General features: G+C 38.9%; 1 protein-coding gene and 1 long non-coding RNA gene across 4 annotated transcripts; one reads left to right on the top strand and one right to left on the bottom strand.

Annotated features, from left to right (window-relative positions):
• Positions 1–6,771: 6,771 nt before the first annotated feature.
• Positions 6,772–16,127, bottom strand: LOC127368033 (uncharacterized). 2 transcript variants are annotated; one of them, XR_007885577.1, is made up of 3 exons: positions 14,323–16,127; positions 11,063–12,741; positions 6,772–8,358 (listed from the first exon to the last, which is right to left on the bottom strand). It is a non-coding gene; the product is annotated as an uncharacterized LOC127368033 (long non-coding RNA). The 2 variants fall into 2 exon arrangements; XR_007885576.1 differs by having other exon boundaries at positions 11,063–16,127.
• On the top strand, positions 14,538–16,442 carry nkx2.4b (NK2 homeobox 4b). 2 transcript variants are annotated; one of them, XM_051408418.1, is made up of 3 exons: positions 14,553–14,709; positions 14,830–15,042; positions 15,761–16,442. In XM_051408418.1, the coding sequence occupies exons 1-3, from the start codon at positions 14,553–14,555 to the stop codon at positions 16,426–16,428; spliced, it is 1,038 nt and encodes a 345-aa protein (XP_051264378.1). In that variant the 3' UTR covers positions 16,429–16,442. The 2 variants fall into 2 exon arrangements, with proteins under 2 accessions (XP_051264379.1, XP_051264378.1); XM_051408419.1 differs by having other exon boundaries at positions 14,538–15,042.
• Positions 16,443–16,958: the final 516 nt, after the last annotated feature.

Here is a 16,958-nt window from a genome sequence, read left to right as displayed (position 1 = left end):
ACAGCCAGGAGACAGTTAGCACATAAAGAGTGGAAACAGCTGGCTCTGTCCAAAGGCAACAAAATCCACCTATTAGCACCTCTAAAGCTCCCGGCACATAACCTCCAGAAAACCTGCTGATTGTTACTTACACACTCTGGTTTTTGTACAAATTAAACAAATAAGTTACATAATAAGAATTAATTTAACCCATTTTCAACCAAAAAGTTTCAGGAACTTTGGAACTTGAGGAATTAATCTCAGGAAATAAACTAGGAAGGACTGTGAAGATTAGACAAATAAGACCCAGGGTGGATATAAAAAGTGTTCTTTGTATTTTCTGTTGGCTGATTCTGATGTTTGAGTTTGATATAATGAATAAACGAACAGGAGGAAAAAGAGACTGAAAACTCCAGAGCAGATCGTCTGCTGAGTGTTTGAAAGTTATTTCTGCTTTAGAAGATAAATTATATCATGAAACAATTAATAAAGCAATTAGGAAGCTGACAACAAAGCCTGACTTTGGTTTTAATATAGAAAAACAACAAGAAATGTACCAATATTAATACTAAAGGACTTTCTTGTTTTATGAATGAAATAGTAAACAAATTGAAGCAGCTGCCCATAAAAACAATAAAAAACATTTCCCCCAGAGCGAGAACTTTTTTGCCCCCCGGAGCAATCGTACAGGAACTAAATGTGGTCGAAACTGCAGTGGGAACACACACACACACACACACACACACACACACACACACACACACACACACACACACACACACACACACACACACACACACACACACACACACACACACACACACACACACACACACACACACACACACACAGGATTTGGTTTTTTTCGCCTTTGGAAATCACCAGGCTAGCAGTTTTCCTCCATTTCCGGTCTTTGTGCTAAGCTAACTGCATCCAGCTTCATATTCATGGTGCAGACATGAGATTGATATCAATATTACTTTAAAATTGCTTTTCACATGATTATTTTACAATAATGATTTGGAAATTTTCAAAAAATATACAAATGTTTAAAGGAATTCAATGATCACTTGATGCTTAAAAATCCTACAGTATTCACACATATTTGAAAAGAGACTTTCAGAAAGTTTGACTTTATAATGTTTTAGAAATATTGTAATATTAGGTTCACTATGTGTGTTTCTCTATATTGAGATCATGGTCACGGTTTCATCTTTCACAGTGCTGTTGGATCACTGTGGTCTAATCAGCACTGACAGTGTTTAAGTTAGTTAAAGACTTATTTATATCATTATTAACTTTTTGGACAGACCTGAACACACAGTGAACAAAAAAACAACAATCAAAAATATTAAAACTTGATTAAATATCGATGAAAACTCACTTCTCAAAAGTGGAAAATGTGTTGATTTAAAAGCATCAGATGTGATGCAGGTACAGAAACAATTTAACCTCGTAAGTTGGTTTGTGGATTCATTATCTTTAGAATAATTTTGTTTTCTAAACATGAGACAGGATTAAAACGTCTCTACTGCAGGAGACGACTTCATTCACCACAAGACAACCGGCTATTTACTGTGTTGTGACAAAGGAAAGAAAGACCCCCGTGTGTGTGTGTGTGTGTGTGTGTGTGTTGGGGGGTCTCTGTATTCAGAGGTGTCAGAGGTCAGCTCATCTGAGAGGGATGATGTCACAGGAGGGTGGTGGTGGTGTGGTGTGTGTGGGGGGGGGCAGTTAAAGCTTTGAGATGTTTATAATGTGTCACCTGCTGCTATAAAGGGGAAGAGGAAGAAAAGCAGAAAGATACCAGGATGAAGAAAAGAGAACGAACAGAGATTTGGAGTCTGGCGTTTTTTTCAGCTCACATTCGACACATATTTTACTTTAGTGCAGACTTTATTAAATTAATGAGGGGTCGGGTGATAATCTATATTCTTTAGTCCCAAACAAACACAGTAATTCCTCCTGTTTGTTTGTTTGTTTGATAAAAACTACAGTAAGAAGCTGTTTGAGGATCTTGGTGTAGCGGTGCAGTTGCCAATTACAACTCCGTCGCGTCAACCTCTCTGTCCAAGCGTGAAGGAGAAGTGGGCTGGGCTACTGTAGAAATATGGCGGACTCCATTCAAGGCAACCTGTTGAGCTCATTCTAACTTAACAAAAACCAAACAATTCCTATATTCAAGTGATTATACGCTAATGAAAACACACCTAATATTATATTCCATTTCTGCCAACAGATCCTCCTAAATGTTACACACTGGACCTTTAAATGATGTTTTTTAATGGCTCTCTTCCACTATCCCTCATCCATGTTTCTTCTTCTTGTTCTTTATTTCAGCCTGCCCGTATAGTGACTGGCTCTCTGCTGTTGCTTTGTCCGTCAAAGAACTTTGTAAACTCTGTTTTTATAGGTGCTGTATAAATAAAGTTATTATTATTCTTATTCCATTTCAGCACATGGTCCAACGATCACCTTAACACCTCAAAAACTAAAGAACTGCTCTAGCACTAGCTCTAAACACTGGTCCATGCTGCCAGTCTCACCATCAAAAGGAGAGAAAGAGAGACTCTTCTGTAAACTAAATCACGTGTCTGCATTATTGAGTCTGTAAGGTGCTGTATACTTACAGTCACTAAGAAGAAGACAACTTATTTAGCAAGAAATCTCATTAGTATTCCCACCCCAAACTTATCAGATGTGTGTGTCACCTCACTCATGATCCATGCACCTCTTTATCTGTACATGTCAGTCTATTAATTATTGTGATTTTGTTTGTTATATTTTCAGCTCTAACTCTATTTCATGATTTCTTTATATATAGTCGTTTTTTTCTAGTTAGAGCTACATATTGTTCATGTTTAAATGCAGCAGACGTCATACTCTCTGTTCATCATGTAGTCAGCAGGTGGCAGCAAAAGCTCAATCAAAGCACGCTTTTCCCAGCACACACACACACACACACACACACACACACACACACACACACACACACACACACACACACACGCACGCTCATTAGCATATCCCCCAAACATTAACCATCACATTTAAATAATAATATAATAATATAATGTTAACCTTAAAAACAAGTGTTAAACATCAAACAGCCATTTGAAGGTCTGTTATAAAGTGAAGACTGATCAAAACGTCCTCATATCAGACCCCACAGGTCGAAAACTCTAACTGGTCTTCACGAAGACAGACACAGAAAAAAAAAAAAAGACTTGAAATCATTATTTTATAATCAAACTGTTCTTTGTTCTTCTTGGAAATGTGTCTGACTGAAACTGCAGTCATGGATTTCTTTACTATGTAACACAAAACATTATTAAATAGAAATATTTTCTCTCAATGCGTCTTCACGACTTCTGTTTGTGGCTCATTAATTCCCACTGAAGACTCAAACAGGAGGAAAAAGCACATTTGTACTATTGAACTATTTTCAGTGGTGGATTAATCCACATTTGGAGCTCTGGTGAGTATTTGGGGCAGTTTTTAAATAGCAGTGCTTATACAAACAGACCAACAATTGATGGCTTCAAACACTAACCTGAAGCAGATGATTTCACAGTGTGCGATGCAGAGGACTTGAAGTTCGACTTGTCACAGCTCATGGATGATCTCCAGAACCTCACGCCATCTAAAAATCACTCAAAATCAGTCCACAGGTGCATTATATTATCATGTCATAGTCAGGGGCCAGCACTATAATCATTTATCACCCCCTACTGGCCTGGAAGGGAAATGCAATACTATAATACCAACTTCACCCAAAAAAAAAAAGAAAACGTGGGCTTTTTGTCACATCAGGAAAAACACAAGTGTAAATAATAAAATGAATCATGGCTAAAATCCATTTAGCTGCTTCAATTTCTGCTGTGGAAAAGATTTATTGGCTACAACAGTCATCATGGAGCTGCTTGTGAACCAGTGAGACAGACTGAAATTAAAGCTCCCCCATCAAGTAGGTTTTAAAGCATATAAAAATACTTTGCTCTAAATACTATTTTGTGTTTAACAGGTCGTTTACATGAAGAACTTCAATTAATCTGAACTTTATTCATTCATCTTCTCTTTCTTTCTTATTGGAAAATCCCATTGACAGTAAAGGGGACAGAGCGTCTGGGTCTGTGAAGTGAAGCCAGTGTGGAAGTGTCTTAAACATGTATTCTATGCCACGGCCAGCAGGGGGCAGCTCCACAGGCTGCAATAAAATCTGATAGTATGGAGTCTTATGGAGAAATAAACCTACTTCTCAGTTCATTTATTAGTAAACAGTTTAAGGGGTATATGGTCTCAATTGTTAGTTTCTAGTCTTCTTCCATACAGCATGTTGTTCATTTTTGTAAATTACGGTCCCGATTAAAGTAAAATACGACGATAAAGCAGAATATGGTTGCATGGCTACCTTGAATACCCAAACACTTGGATTGTTTTACTGACGATGAAGTTGTGATTTATCAAAACCCATGTGTCTTCAAATGGGATGTTTACCTGTTCAAAAAAATTTGATGTGATGCAGCAACAGCAGTGAAAACGATCAGGAACATTAATTTATGCACATATTTGCCCTTCTCACTGTGACTTGGGTTTGTCAAGTTTTTTAAAATAGGTCCCCAGAAAAAAAGTTTGGGAACCACTGCTCTAAAGGTTGAGCCTGCACCAACCCCCTTGTCCATCTATTTCATCCTCAGTTGGGAACAACACCCTGAGATGAACTCCATCACTTGGGGAAGCGACTCAGTGCCAACCCAGTGGGTGCAAATCCACCAGTTTCTGGCAGAGAGACGACACGTTTATCAATATTTAAAAGGCTACAGTCGGTAACGTTGAAGAAACTAGCAAGAAACAGCGACATTTTTAAAGTATCCAAGTGAAAAAAAATCCCACCTGCTCTCTTCAGGCCTTCCTCCAAAGCCACTCCCCAAAAAACTGTTGATGACTGTGGCTTCATTTCGACCAATAGAACACGGCACAATCCAGGCAGCGATTACGTTCGTCAGCACAATGTAACTGGGAGAACAATCTAGTAATATACAGGCTGGATGTAATTTCAGCCTTGGAGGCTTCAAGTTTCCACATCACACTCTGAATGGTGGTACCAAACGTCCCCCTTCAGCAGATGAATGTGAAAAATGCACAAACACCAACATCCACTTGAAGTAACAAGGAGCAAAACACATGTTTGAGTGGTTTCAAGGCCACAGAGGAGGAAGAGGAGGGTGGAGCAAAATCACAGAAACCCAACATAATATAAGAAATATTAGGGCCATTCAGTTGTGGAAGATGTATTCAGATCATTTATCATACCACACTGTGAAAATACCCCACTAAAAGTAAAAATCCTGTATTCAAAACCTTACTTAAACCTCAAAAGGAGTTGGTTTTGAAACTCAATTTAATACTGATGCCTCTACATAACCTACATAATCAAACAAGATGTGCCACAAGGTCAGATTTGGTCAGACTCCCCTTGAAATCAACCCAACGAGGCGGTGGAAACAGAACCGCTTTATCAACAGGGGCCGCCAGAATCACCAAAAAGGGAAAGTTCCTTGTATCTGCTTTAAGTAGAAGTGTGTAAAGTACTCATTGTGTCAGTGTTTTAAATTATATATGTTGTTTTTGGATTAATATTACTGCTGCATTAATGTGTATGTTGCATTTTACTGCTGTAGATATTCAAGGCTAAGCTCATTTTAACTACTCTACTGTGCATCATATTCTATAAGATCATCATATGTTTGCTGTCCTGTGAGAAACACGTATCTCTCTCAACGTTTCACCAGCTTGGAAAAACAGCTTGTGACGATGCATCTTCCAACTAATCCAAGAGGGTTTTTAAATAGTTTATTTAGCTTAAGGAAATAATTAGGTACAACAACATTTCAGTCACATCCTTGGATTCATTTTTGTTATCGTGAAGGAAACTAGCTTGGAAGATGGAGACTGACAGTCAGCAGCTGGAAATATTCCCATTAGTTTGATTTAACGAAGAAAACTGGGCACAATTACTAATTTTGTGGAGAGTAACAGAAAAGTAATATAACTAGTAGTGTAACTAATTACTGTTGGCAAGTAGTAATAAGTAAAAAAAAATGTATGTAATAAATTACATTTTTTGATTAACAAGCCCAACACTGCTAGAAAGTAAAGAAAGGGTGGAGTAAAAAGTACAGTGTCTGTCTCTTGAGATGTAGTGGAGTAGAAGTATAAAGTTGTAAAAAAACAAGAATTAAAGTAAAGTAAAAAGAAAAAGTACCATAAATTGGTAATTATATACAGTACTTAAGTAAATGTACTTGAATACATTGCACCTCTGGAACCACTGAACTTAAACAAATCTCAGTTTGTGCAGCAGATGTGGAGATTATTTTTTTTAGAAAAAAAAAAGAAACAGAGTAACCTCAGGATGGCGCTCTGGAGCTTCAGTGTCTTTGAATCGCTTAAACAACCAGCAGAGAGCTCTTCAACGCACACACACACGCACGCACACACATAAGCGTTTTCCATGTTTCTCATGTTTCTTAATGCAGCTTTAACTGCCAAGTGGTGGAGAGACGCAGCCTTAACCTCCTCGACCTGCACACAGACCCACTGAATGATTTCTGAAGACCACTTCTGGATGCGTGACCTCCGAACTCTCCCTGCACACAGGTGGAGATGAGGTCTTTTTTTTTTCGCCTCCTGGTGCAGGCTGAAATGTGTGAGCCTTTAACCTTGATTCTTTAAAGAAAAACAAACAATACATCTGATGGGGGAAATCAGGCAGAAAAATATCACAGGAAGCAACATAAAAAGGGTTTAATAAAACTTTTAACTATAATAACTATCATTAGGAGCACTGTGGTGAAATCTGACTTTGGTTTAAGCTGCAAAATACATGAATCTTAAAGGCATCCTGTTTTGGAGACTCTGCAGTATAAAATCTAATATTTTTTTTTGTTTTTAGTACAAAATGACTTGTAACAACATATAATAAGACAATAACAGACTAGATGGAAATAAACAGACAAGTGTTGGGTGCTATAATCACATAACAATTCTTAAAGGGGTACAGAAATAAACAAACACATCTTATGAGTCTGCTTATTTAAAATTATACAAATCTGAACATTATATTCTTTTCCAAAACAATCTCTAGTTAATGGAATATGTAAGCTATGAAAATAAATCTACGGTGACCCTGAGAGATCGAAATGAAATTTTTAAAAAATGCTTTTAGATCCCATTCCCACTCATATGGGGCTCTTAATGTTTATGCTACAAAAAATACATTTCTTTGCATTCTTGGATCAAAATCTAATCTTTTTATTCCCTTCAAAACAAAATGTGACATGTGCTTACGTAAAGCTTGAACCAACCAATTTCAACCAGTAATATCATGACATCCACCCATCAGCCTGGAGTAGAGTGTTTCTGGGGGCCAGGTCTCACTGGTTACTGGACAAAAAGTATTTTCAGTTTTTTTTTGTCTGATGTCCTCCAGCTGCTCTGCCTCAACTGCTGCTGTAGCCGCCGTTAGCGAGGTTACCAGAGCAGAGCCGAAAACATCCGGACAGACGGAGGCCAGTTTGACCACAGCGGTACCGAGTATCAAGGTGATTTATAGAGTTTCCTGATGGACTTGGTAAAGTAACTGACGGTAACTGTAATGGTAGCTGACTCAGCCCCCCCGGTGCCAGAAGTAAAACCGATAAGAAAACCACCTCAGTACTGCATTTCCTATTCCACTGGTTCCCTACTTTGAGGTCAGGACCCCCCACTAGGGGTTGCGAGGCTTTATTGATTTTAAGTGGTGTAATATTTGTAATAATAATAATCTATATCTCAGCATTTCATTCATTTCTGTGAGGAAAACTACATTTAAAATTTAAATTATTATTTAAGCAGAAATAAACCTGACGTTAGGACGTTGGCAGTGTGTTGAGCTCTCAGGGCCACCGTACAAACCTATTTACTTCTGTAAATAGTTAACAAAGTTATTGAGAGAATAACTGTAGTCGTATCCTTTGATTCCAGCTGTAAGTTCAAGAAAGAAAGAAATAAGAAAGAAAGAAAGGACACAGTTCATGAGTCGAGACATTTTAGCCTCCAGGAGCTGTGGCCACTAGAGGGTCGTCTCATCACCTCAGTGAGAGTCCTCCAACTCCCCCCAAGTCTCACTGTGGAGTTGCATGTTGGTGGATTTTTCTATGTTTCAGGAGCCAGGTGGTCTGGACGCCGCCCCCCCTTCCCCCTCACCCTCCTGGATGGAGTGGACTGCCTTTTCAAGAGGCGTTCAGGGGCCCCAGCTGCTTGGCCTAATGCTCCTCCAGAGAGCCGAGGATTAAACTGAGGGGAGACAGACTGAGAGGAAAGGCAGAGAACCGGAGTCTGTAGAGGGGAAATGAAAAGAAACGATGAGACAGGAAACGTAAAGAGTGAGTGCAGGTGGAGGTTGTCTCCCCCCCAACACCTCTTCCACCTTCAACCTCAATCAGAGACATGAGTTGATGCCACAGGTGGTTTCAGCTGAGGACTACGTTTGGAGAAAAAGAAAGACAAAAAGGGGAACTATATCTTTAGGGTGGCATTTAAAATACGCATTATGAGCACCAGCTCGGATTCACATTGAAAATCGATCAGCTTTTCTCCACTGGGTCCGCCAAGATCAACAAAAGAAGTTCCTTCTAGGTGCTTTAAGTAAAAGCAGAAATAAACCATACTTAAATATACTACATTTTAATAGTGCTGAATTTAAAATGTTACTTTTATTATTAGCTAAATGTAATGAAAGTATCAAAAGTGAAAGTTCTTATTGTTCAGAATGGCACCTTTCAAATATTATTATAGAAAATGATATTCTGTTTTCATCACCAACAATTAAATGTAAGAGCACTTTAATGTTTGTAGTTGTCAATGTGGAGACAATTTTAGATTATTTTGTATGCTACTGGCTAAACTACTAGAATAGTAATGAATACAATCAAATCACTAAGTAACTAAAGCTGTCAAATAAATGTAGTGGAGTGAAAGTACAAAGTAGCATTCAATGGAAAGTACAATTGAGATACAGTACTTGAGTAAACGTTTCCTTTCCTGTGGTTCAAAGTGGACACTACCTCTGAAGCAGATTATAAATAAGGATTATTTTGTTTTGTTAGATTTTTTTTTTTTTATAGTGTTTTGTGTATTCATGAATCTCTTAAGTTGGTAGAGAGGTTTTTAAGGTGGATTTAAAGTAGGGGATGCTGAAGAAGGCAGAGGTGAAGGTCAGATTCCTTTCAAATAAAGTTTATCACTAACAAAAGCTGCTCTAAACAGAGTAATACAAAGTACAGCTGAGGCTGGTGAGAATGTCATTAGTTATATAAATCTAAATATTGACCTGATGAAAAAACTGACCAGTTAATTTATTCTGAGGGGAACTTGAACGAGTGAACTAAATTTCATCCAATATTTGTTTTTCAGTCTGAATTAAAGCGGTCGACCGACTGGACGTTAATATGCACAAAACTAATAGAACTGAAAATAACCTGGAGAAAAATGTAAAGGGAAAAAATCAATAAACAAACCATGTGACCTGACTCAGGTAACAAAGGAGGTGAGTCAGACCGATTTTAAGCAACATGGGACTGTGATTTTATCCAGAATATAAATATGGACCTGTTGTCCACAGTGCATTATGGGATATGTATGCCCAGAGCCCAACAGTACTTGACACATCAAAACAACTTGAGTTTTCCTGCTAATATTCTGTTTATGTTACTATAGCACTTAAACATACCGGTAGATTTATTTGAGGATTTGGAAGATTTAATCCTTTAATGATGACAGCAAACCTGAACGTTGGTGCCTCCATATACTAGGCTAGGTGTGCGGGGCCCTGTGCCTGACTGGCCCTAAAAAAGCCTTCTAAATCACCCAGGGACATCTTCAGCTGATAATGACATTCATATTTTTCATCATAAAGTCACAATTTTCCATGTTTCATGTGGATGTCCAATCAGTGTTGATGGTAAATGTAGTCAACCTGAGCATTAAATTCCTCAGTGCGTGCTATATTGACAGAGAAAGTTGAGTTATTCTGCTTGTGGAGGCGTGCCGGCAGTGCCTACATGTACCAGGATGCATTGGAGTCGAGCTTCTGAAGCCCACGCCCATTGAGCAAGATAAATTAGCTGCTAGGTGCTAATCAAAGCTACACATCTACCACTGTATGTGTCAATTATCAGCGCCAGTGCTGGAAGAAGAACAGACTTTGAGGCGCTTTCTCGATCAATATGGCACAGCACTGAGGAATGTATTACTTCAACTGACTACATTTACCATCAACACTGGACATCCATATAAAAATGTTCCCTTTAGTGCAGCCACTGGAGGAGTTAAACGTAGATCAGTGAACGATTGCTGCTGAAGCTGACACATCTTAACTTTAACCATGAACTACTGGTCACAACATAAATATCTCCCACAGTTTAATGCCATTTTATCATATTAAGTGTATTCAAAATCACATTTTAATAGCTTAAACTCATAATTGTCCTTTTTTGTGGTTTACAAGAAGAAAACAAAGTAAACAAAATCTATAATTTTTCGTAAAATAATTGTCTAAAGTATTATAAAAAGTATTGGAGCTCTGTGTGACAGATCAGCTATGATTAAGGTTTATTCTGGAATAAAAATGTTTAATATTTTTGAATATTTACAATATTATCACAGAAACAGCAAGAAAAGCCTTGAAATGTAGTTTCCAGGTGTAGTATGTGTTTAACACTGGAGGGTTTTAAGTTGAATTAAAATCTAATCTAAAATCTTCTTTGTGGACACATTTTAGCTCGTATCCAGCTCAGTGTCCTTTCTTTATGGCTGTTAAAAGTATTTTCTTTTTCTTGATTTACCAGCAAATTAACTCCTTTGAACACTGAAGGATTTAAAGAATTTGCTTTGTTGTTATTACAGCATCTAATTCAGGAAGCTGCCTGAGGTTGAGGACGCTCCTGCCTTGGACTTGACAAATGCTTTTCTTCTCCGATTTACAAAAGGATTTTTTTTTTTTTTATTAAAAACAAAACGTGGAAGAAGAGAGTTCACTCACCTAAAGAGACTGAAGACATCCATCTTTACAGAGTCGAGTTGAGGAACTTCAGACTGATGTAAACCAGAAGATGAGAGAATGATTCTCTGCAAGAGGAAAGATTTCTGTTCTTTGAGCTCACTCTGCTTCTTCTTTACAGCTGCTTTCCCTAAATATTTAATATTTTCTAGAAAGCCAGACCGCAGGAGAGATGGAGGTCCAGGTTCTGGGTATTTTGGTCTGCAGGGATCTGTGGTTCTAATAAGAAATGTTTAGTAAATAGACTTTTTAAAAGAGAAAAATCATTAAACTGCAAAAAAAAAACATGAATAACACTAAAATCATCTGAAAATAAAGACTACACATACGAGGATGCAGGGCTGTAACCAGGAGTCATGAGTTCCCCCAGCATAAAATAAAAAAAGCTCTGTAATTTAGGTTAATCATTTATATTTTTGTGTTTTCTTTATAGTCAACTGCTCAATAATAACAGTTAACTTGTCCATTATGTTTCTTAAAACTGTATTTATATTGTTTCAAAGCCATCTCCACACTGCAGTTTATATATTTATTGTTTTGTTGGCTTCAAATTTAAGCATTTGTGTCTAAGACGACAGGAATCAGTTCATACGATAAAATAAAATAATAGTTTTTAATATGAGGGATGTTGTTAAAATCCTTCTCACAAAAAGGCAAAAGAGGCCTAAACATTAATACATGAGTAATAATAATCTAATTATACATTACATAACAGTATATCATTAGATATACTAGTAAGTACACTTTCCTGATAAATAATGATCATTATAAGCTACCAGATACATTATACTGTCCCTATAGGTTCATACAGGGGCAGATCAAGATGCCTTGAAACCCCAGTTTGGTGTCAAATGCTGTCAAATTTAACACATTAATTTAGAATCATTTTAAAAATAACAAAACAAAAGTTAACACATAATTTAATGACCTGTTATGGACACATGTGTGACTAAGTGAGTGGCTTCAGTTCAATGAAAAAAAGACAAGCAGCAGAAATATTATAAGTCTATAGACCAACTGTGGTGATGTTAGAAACTAACAGAGGCAGCAGGTAGTCATTATAGGAATATCAGAGCTCATATAACATTCCCTAAGAATTAGAACATTAAAACATAATTAATTCACTATAAAATCATTAGACAGCAGCTAAGAGACAATACTGTAATGTACCAGAGGCACCATGAAATATCCTACATATCATAAAATATAGTTTTACATGGCTTTCAGTATAATTATGTGTAATATATTGGCCTCAAACACACCATCCACTCCAATATAGACAGCTTTAGGAATATTGTAATGATATTAAGAAGCATTCCAGGTAAAGTCATTAAACAGAGATACATTATACCTACCAACAGAAAGTATATAGAATATTAAAGTGATATGTTCAGACAAAAGGAGAATGAAAAAGGCCTTTCAGCTGTAATTAATTCACCATAAACTTATGATTAACCGCTTACAGCTGCAAACATCTGTAAACACCATCAGGTCGCTGCAGAGCTCCACATTAAGTCCTTGAAGCTCCAGTGTTTCCGGGCCGTCTGGTCCCGGCGGGGTTACCTCTGAGAGCCGGTCTGAAGCTCCGGTCCGGTCCCGGTCCCTCCTGCAGCTGAACGGTTTTACCGGAGAGTAAAAAGCGAAGTCCGACGCCGGAAAAACTACAAAGAGCACGTGAAGTGACGTGAGGCAGCAGGTCAGCAGGTGATTGGCTGCTCGGACTGTTAACAGGGGACCGAAGTAAAGCTGAGTTTAAAGGTGCATCACTGTTTCTAAAGAGGAGCCTGCAGGAAACATCTGCAGCAGCTGTTTACTGGAGACACAGAGCGGCTGCAAAGACTATAAGTGAAAGTCTCTAGAGAAATATAATTAAAGTATGAAATTATTATTTAGTTAAGTTAAAAAAAAAAAATCTTAATTCCGGGAGGTGGTTTTACTTTGGTGGTCATTTGTTTTCTTTGTGGCTCAGCAAACATCCCAATAATTGTGTCTAAATCAATCAATAATAAAAACATATTTCGAGAGATTAAAAATCTTTTATAAAAGTCAAGAATTTCTTAGAAGTTTAACTTTTTATCGAAATTGTGAGTTAATTTGAACTTAGTTAAGAATTAGACAAACAGACATACGGACTATAAATAAGCAGTCTAACGTGCAGTGAATGAGATCAGGTCGCTCCTGAAGAGAGAGAGCTGCTCACTGCCCTGAATAAAGGAAGGTAAAATAAATAAATAAATAAATAAACAAACACACTATGATAAATTAATAATAAATAAAGCAAAAATAGAGAAAATAGACAAATAGGCTAAATGAATGCTGGCACATTATGGAAGTGTTTTGTTTTACAACTATAAATAGGCTTAATTAATATTTACATCTATTTTGGTGATTTCGACAGAAATGATAAAATAGTTAACAGCCTAATTTGTGTGAAATTTAAAAATAAAGAAAACAAAAAAACATGGAACAACAAAACTTGAATTAAAAAATGTTCGATGTCTTCAAAATAAGAAAAAAAAAGTCAACTTTTACTATTTTACTACTAAACTTTAAAAAGTTCTCATCAGGTTTTAAGACTCAGATTTTGTCTGAATTTGACAATCTGAAACAAACAAACAAGAAGCTGCCCTGTTAGGTAAGTTAAAAACAGAAAACCACTGACACTGTTCGGAGATCTGATTGGTTGATTGGTTGTTAAATCAAACAAATTATACTTTAAATATCCCCTGAAGTTTCCATCAACACCAGAAATTTAACTGGTCTCAGTTTTATGTGAACAAATGAAAATGAGGCTTCAACTTTTGTTTCTTCAAAAGTTATATAAAAATAAAAGTGCAGCTTTCAGTCAGGCAGATTTGTGCGTAGTTGGAAATCAAACAAAAGACCTGAACACACAAAACTAATTGTCAAAATAAAGCTATAACATAAAGTTCTGAACAAACCTGCAGTTAAAGCTGTGTTTCCAAAGAGTGAAGTGTTCTATCATGTAAAAAAGTCTGAAAGTTATGGATCTAATATCAATAATAATCACCTAACAGTTGGTGATCAGTGGAGTGAAATTAGATCATTTCAATATGAAGAAGCATTTTAATAAATTTCACCTCCACAGAGTGAAACTCATCTGGGAGTTTAAAGGAATTTGAGAGTTTGTGACTTCGCATTTTTGTTTGAGTCAAACCTTGTAAAAACCAAACCGCATCTGCGGAGGAAGAAAGTAGGTCCAAACCATGTTCTCCACTTACCTCTGTAATGTCAATTGCCATTGTTGGCTGCCGTGTCCGCGTCGCTCCGCCCCTCCATGTGTTGGAGTCCGGCGGGATAAGGGTAACTCCTCTCCTCCTGCAGCCGATCAGCTGGACTTCTTCCCAGGGAGGCAGAAGAAGCAAAAAGCCGGAGGGAGGGAGGGGGACGCAGGCAGACACCCACCGGACAGACCCGACCACATCCAGCCAGAGCACGGGGTGGCCGCACCATGTCCTTCAGCCCAAAGCACTCCACTCCCTTCTCAGTCACCGACATTTTGAGCCCGATGGAGGACAGCTACCGGAGGTACGGAGGTATGGATCCCGCCGCGGGGAGCCTAGGGTCTCAGCTGAGCGCCTACCGGCAGCCGCAGGTCTCACAGCCGGGTATGCAGCATCAGCAGCAGGGGCAGCAGCATCAGCCGCCTCATCTCCACCATCATCATCACCACCATCACCATCACCACCTGTCCTCCTCTTCATCCTCATCCTCCTCCTCTTCCTCAGCCTCGGCCACCGCAGCAGCAGCAGCAGCCGCCCTGGGACCCAGCGGGCCCTATCATGTGCCCCACGGGGTGCCACAGTTCTCCGGGCCCGTCAGCGGGTTCTGCAACGGCGGCATCGGCAACGTCGGAGACCTGCCGTCCTACCAGGAGACGGTGCGGGGCGGAGGAGCGGCAGCGGCGTGGTACAGCAACCCAGAGCCCAGATACCCGACAAGTAAGGAGCTTCACTTAAAAAAAAAAAGTTTGTTTTTTTTAATCTGAGAAAAGTTTTTTTTAAAAAAGAGAGAAATTGTGACCCGGACGATTGGGAAAAAATGTTTTTAAACTAAAGACTGTGTTTGGTATTCAACAGTGAGATTAAAGTGACTTTTACTGTATTTTATAGTATCTAAATTACCACAGGCAGCACTATTATGTTTCTATATAAAGGATTTATAAACAGGCCTTCTCAAAATTCAGTTTTGTGACCTTAAAATTCTTTTATTTGTAACGTTTATATATCATCATATAGTGACCACAGAGAGTTTATAGTCCTCCAGAGTGACTTTAATTTCTATAAGTTCTGTAACTCTTTATGGTGACATTAATGTACATTAATTATATTTATGAATAGGCTAATTTGTCTGCTTTGATAACGGGAGATAATCCGAAAGATACTCTTAAACTAATTTAATAAAAAGCAAGATGTTTACTTGCTTTCTACTAAAAATACTTAACTTAAATATTGTTTTCTACTTTTTGAAAATGTGTTTTTAACAGGCCTTTGTATTAATCAGCATTTTAAAGAAAAATAAAGATATTTATAATATTTGCTGATAGATTTAAGGATTGGCATCATCATTTTAAATGTTTTCTTGAGGACAATATCGCCAGTTAAATTCAACACTGAGCTCGTCCTTTTTCATTTAAACATTGGTAATTTTCTGGCTAAGTTTCCAGATTCATGGGCCCCTCCGCCGGGATGAACATGTCCGGGATGGTGGGCAGTTTGTCCGGGATGGACTCCACCGGCAAGTCCATGGTGACGCTGCACGCCGCGCCACGGAGGAAGCGGCGGGTGCTTTTCTCTCAGGCGCAGGTGTACGAGCTGGAGCGGCGCTTCAAGCAACAGAAATACCTGTCCGCCCCGGAGAGGGAGCACCTGGCCGGACTGATCCACCTCAGCCCGAACCAGGTGAAAATCTGGTTCCAGAATCACCGCTACAAGCTGAAGCGGCAGACCAAGGACAAGACCACGCAGCAGCTGCAGCAGGACGGGAGCAGCGGCGGCGGCGGCGGAAACGGTGGAGGTCTGTGCGGGACGACCCACCGCTCCTCCTCCGTGTCCCCGGTCCTCTCCAAGAACGGTAAGAGCTGCCGGAACGACTCCAGCGGCTCCAATCAGACCGGAAACCGACAGAGCAACACGGTGGAGGCCTTGAACGCGACCCCGCAGCAGCAGGTGAACCAGCTGTCGTCCACGGAGGAGCTGGAGGACTTGTCCCCAAGTCCGCCGCTGGGACTGCACGGTCAGATCAACATGACGCAGACGGACGCGGCGCTAATCGAGTACACAAACAGCATGATCGGCTCCAATTTACTGTACGGGAGAACTTGGTAGGAATACCGGGAGGTGGACAGACGGGATCGGGCCTGTGGGGCATCATTCTCGGGTTGGATTTTTCAGAGAATCGGCTGCAGGTCAAAGACGAGCACCAGACGTTTTTTAATTTTCATTCCGTGCGTAAAGTTCTGGTTCCTTTACGCACACAGGGACTCAAAAGACACTCAGTGGTTTTGTGCAACAAGGTTCGAAAATAAACTGCATTAGAGCCTCGAACCTGGACTTAATGTTGCTGATAATGTATTTTCTCCCTCTTCAAAACGAAATATTTGTTAAGTCTTATTTTTTTGTTGTTAATTACAGTTGTGACTGCTGCTGCTTTTAAGCTCATGAAACAAAACCACTAAATCCAATTTGCGGGCATTCAGGATGAGGCACGCGCACTGTGCTTCCCGTTCATCTCTAAGACAAATTAAATTATTGCAGGTTTAAACATTAACTTAATACAAAGTGAAACGATGAGGCCTGGTTGGACAACAAAAACAATCCCGGCTGTTTCTCGGTTGGAATTAAAGGAAGTGAGAAAG

Source organism: Dicentrarchus labrax, unplaced genomic scaffold (genome assembly GCF_905237075.1).
Source record: "Dicentrarchus labrax unplaced genomic scaffold, dlabrax2021, whole genome shotgun sequence".
Taxonomy (NCBI): Eukaryota; Metazoa; Chordata; class Actinopteri; family Moronidae; genus Dicentrarchus; species Dicentrarchus labrax.
Note: the sequence above shows the minus strand (reverse complement) of the source record. Positions and strands in the feature narration are given on the sequence as shown.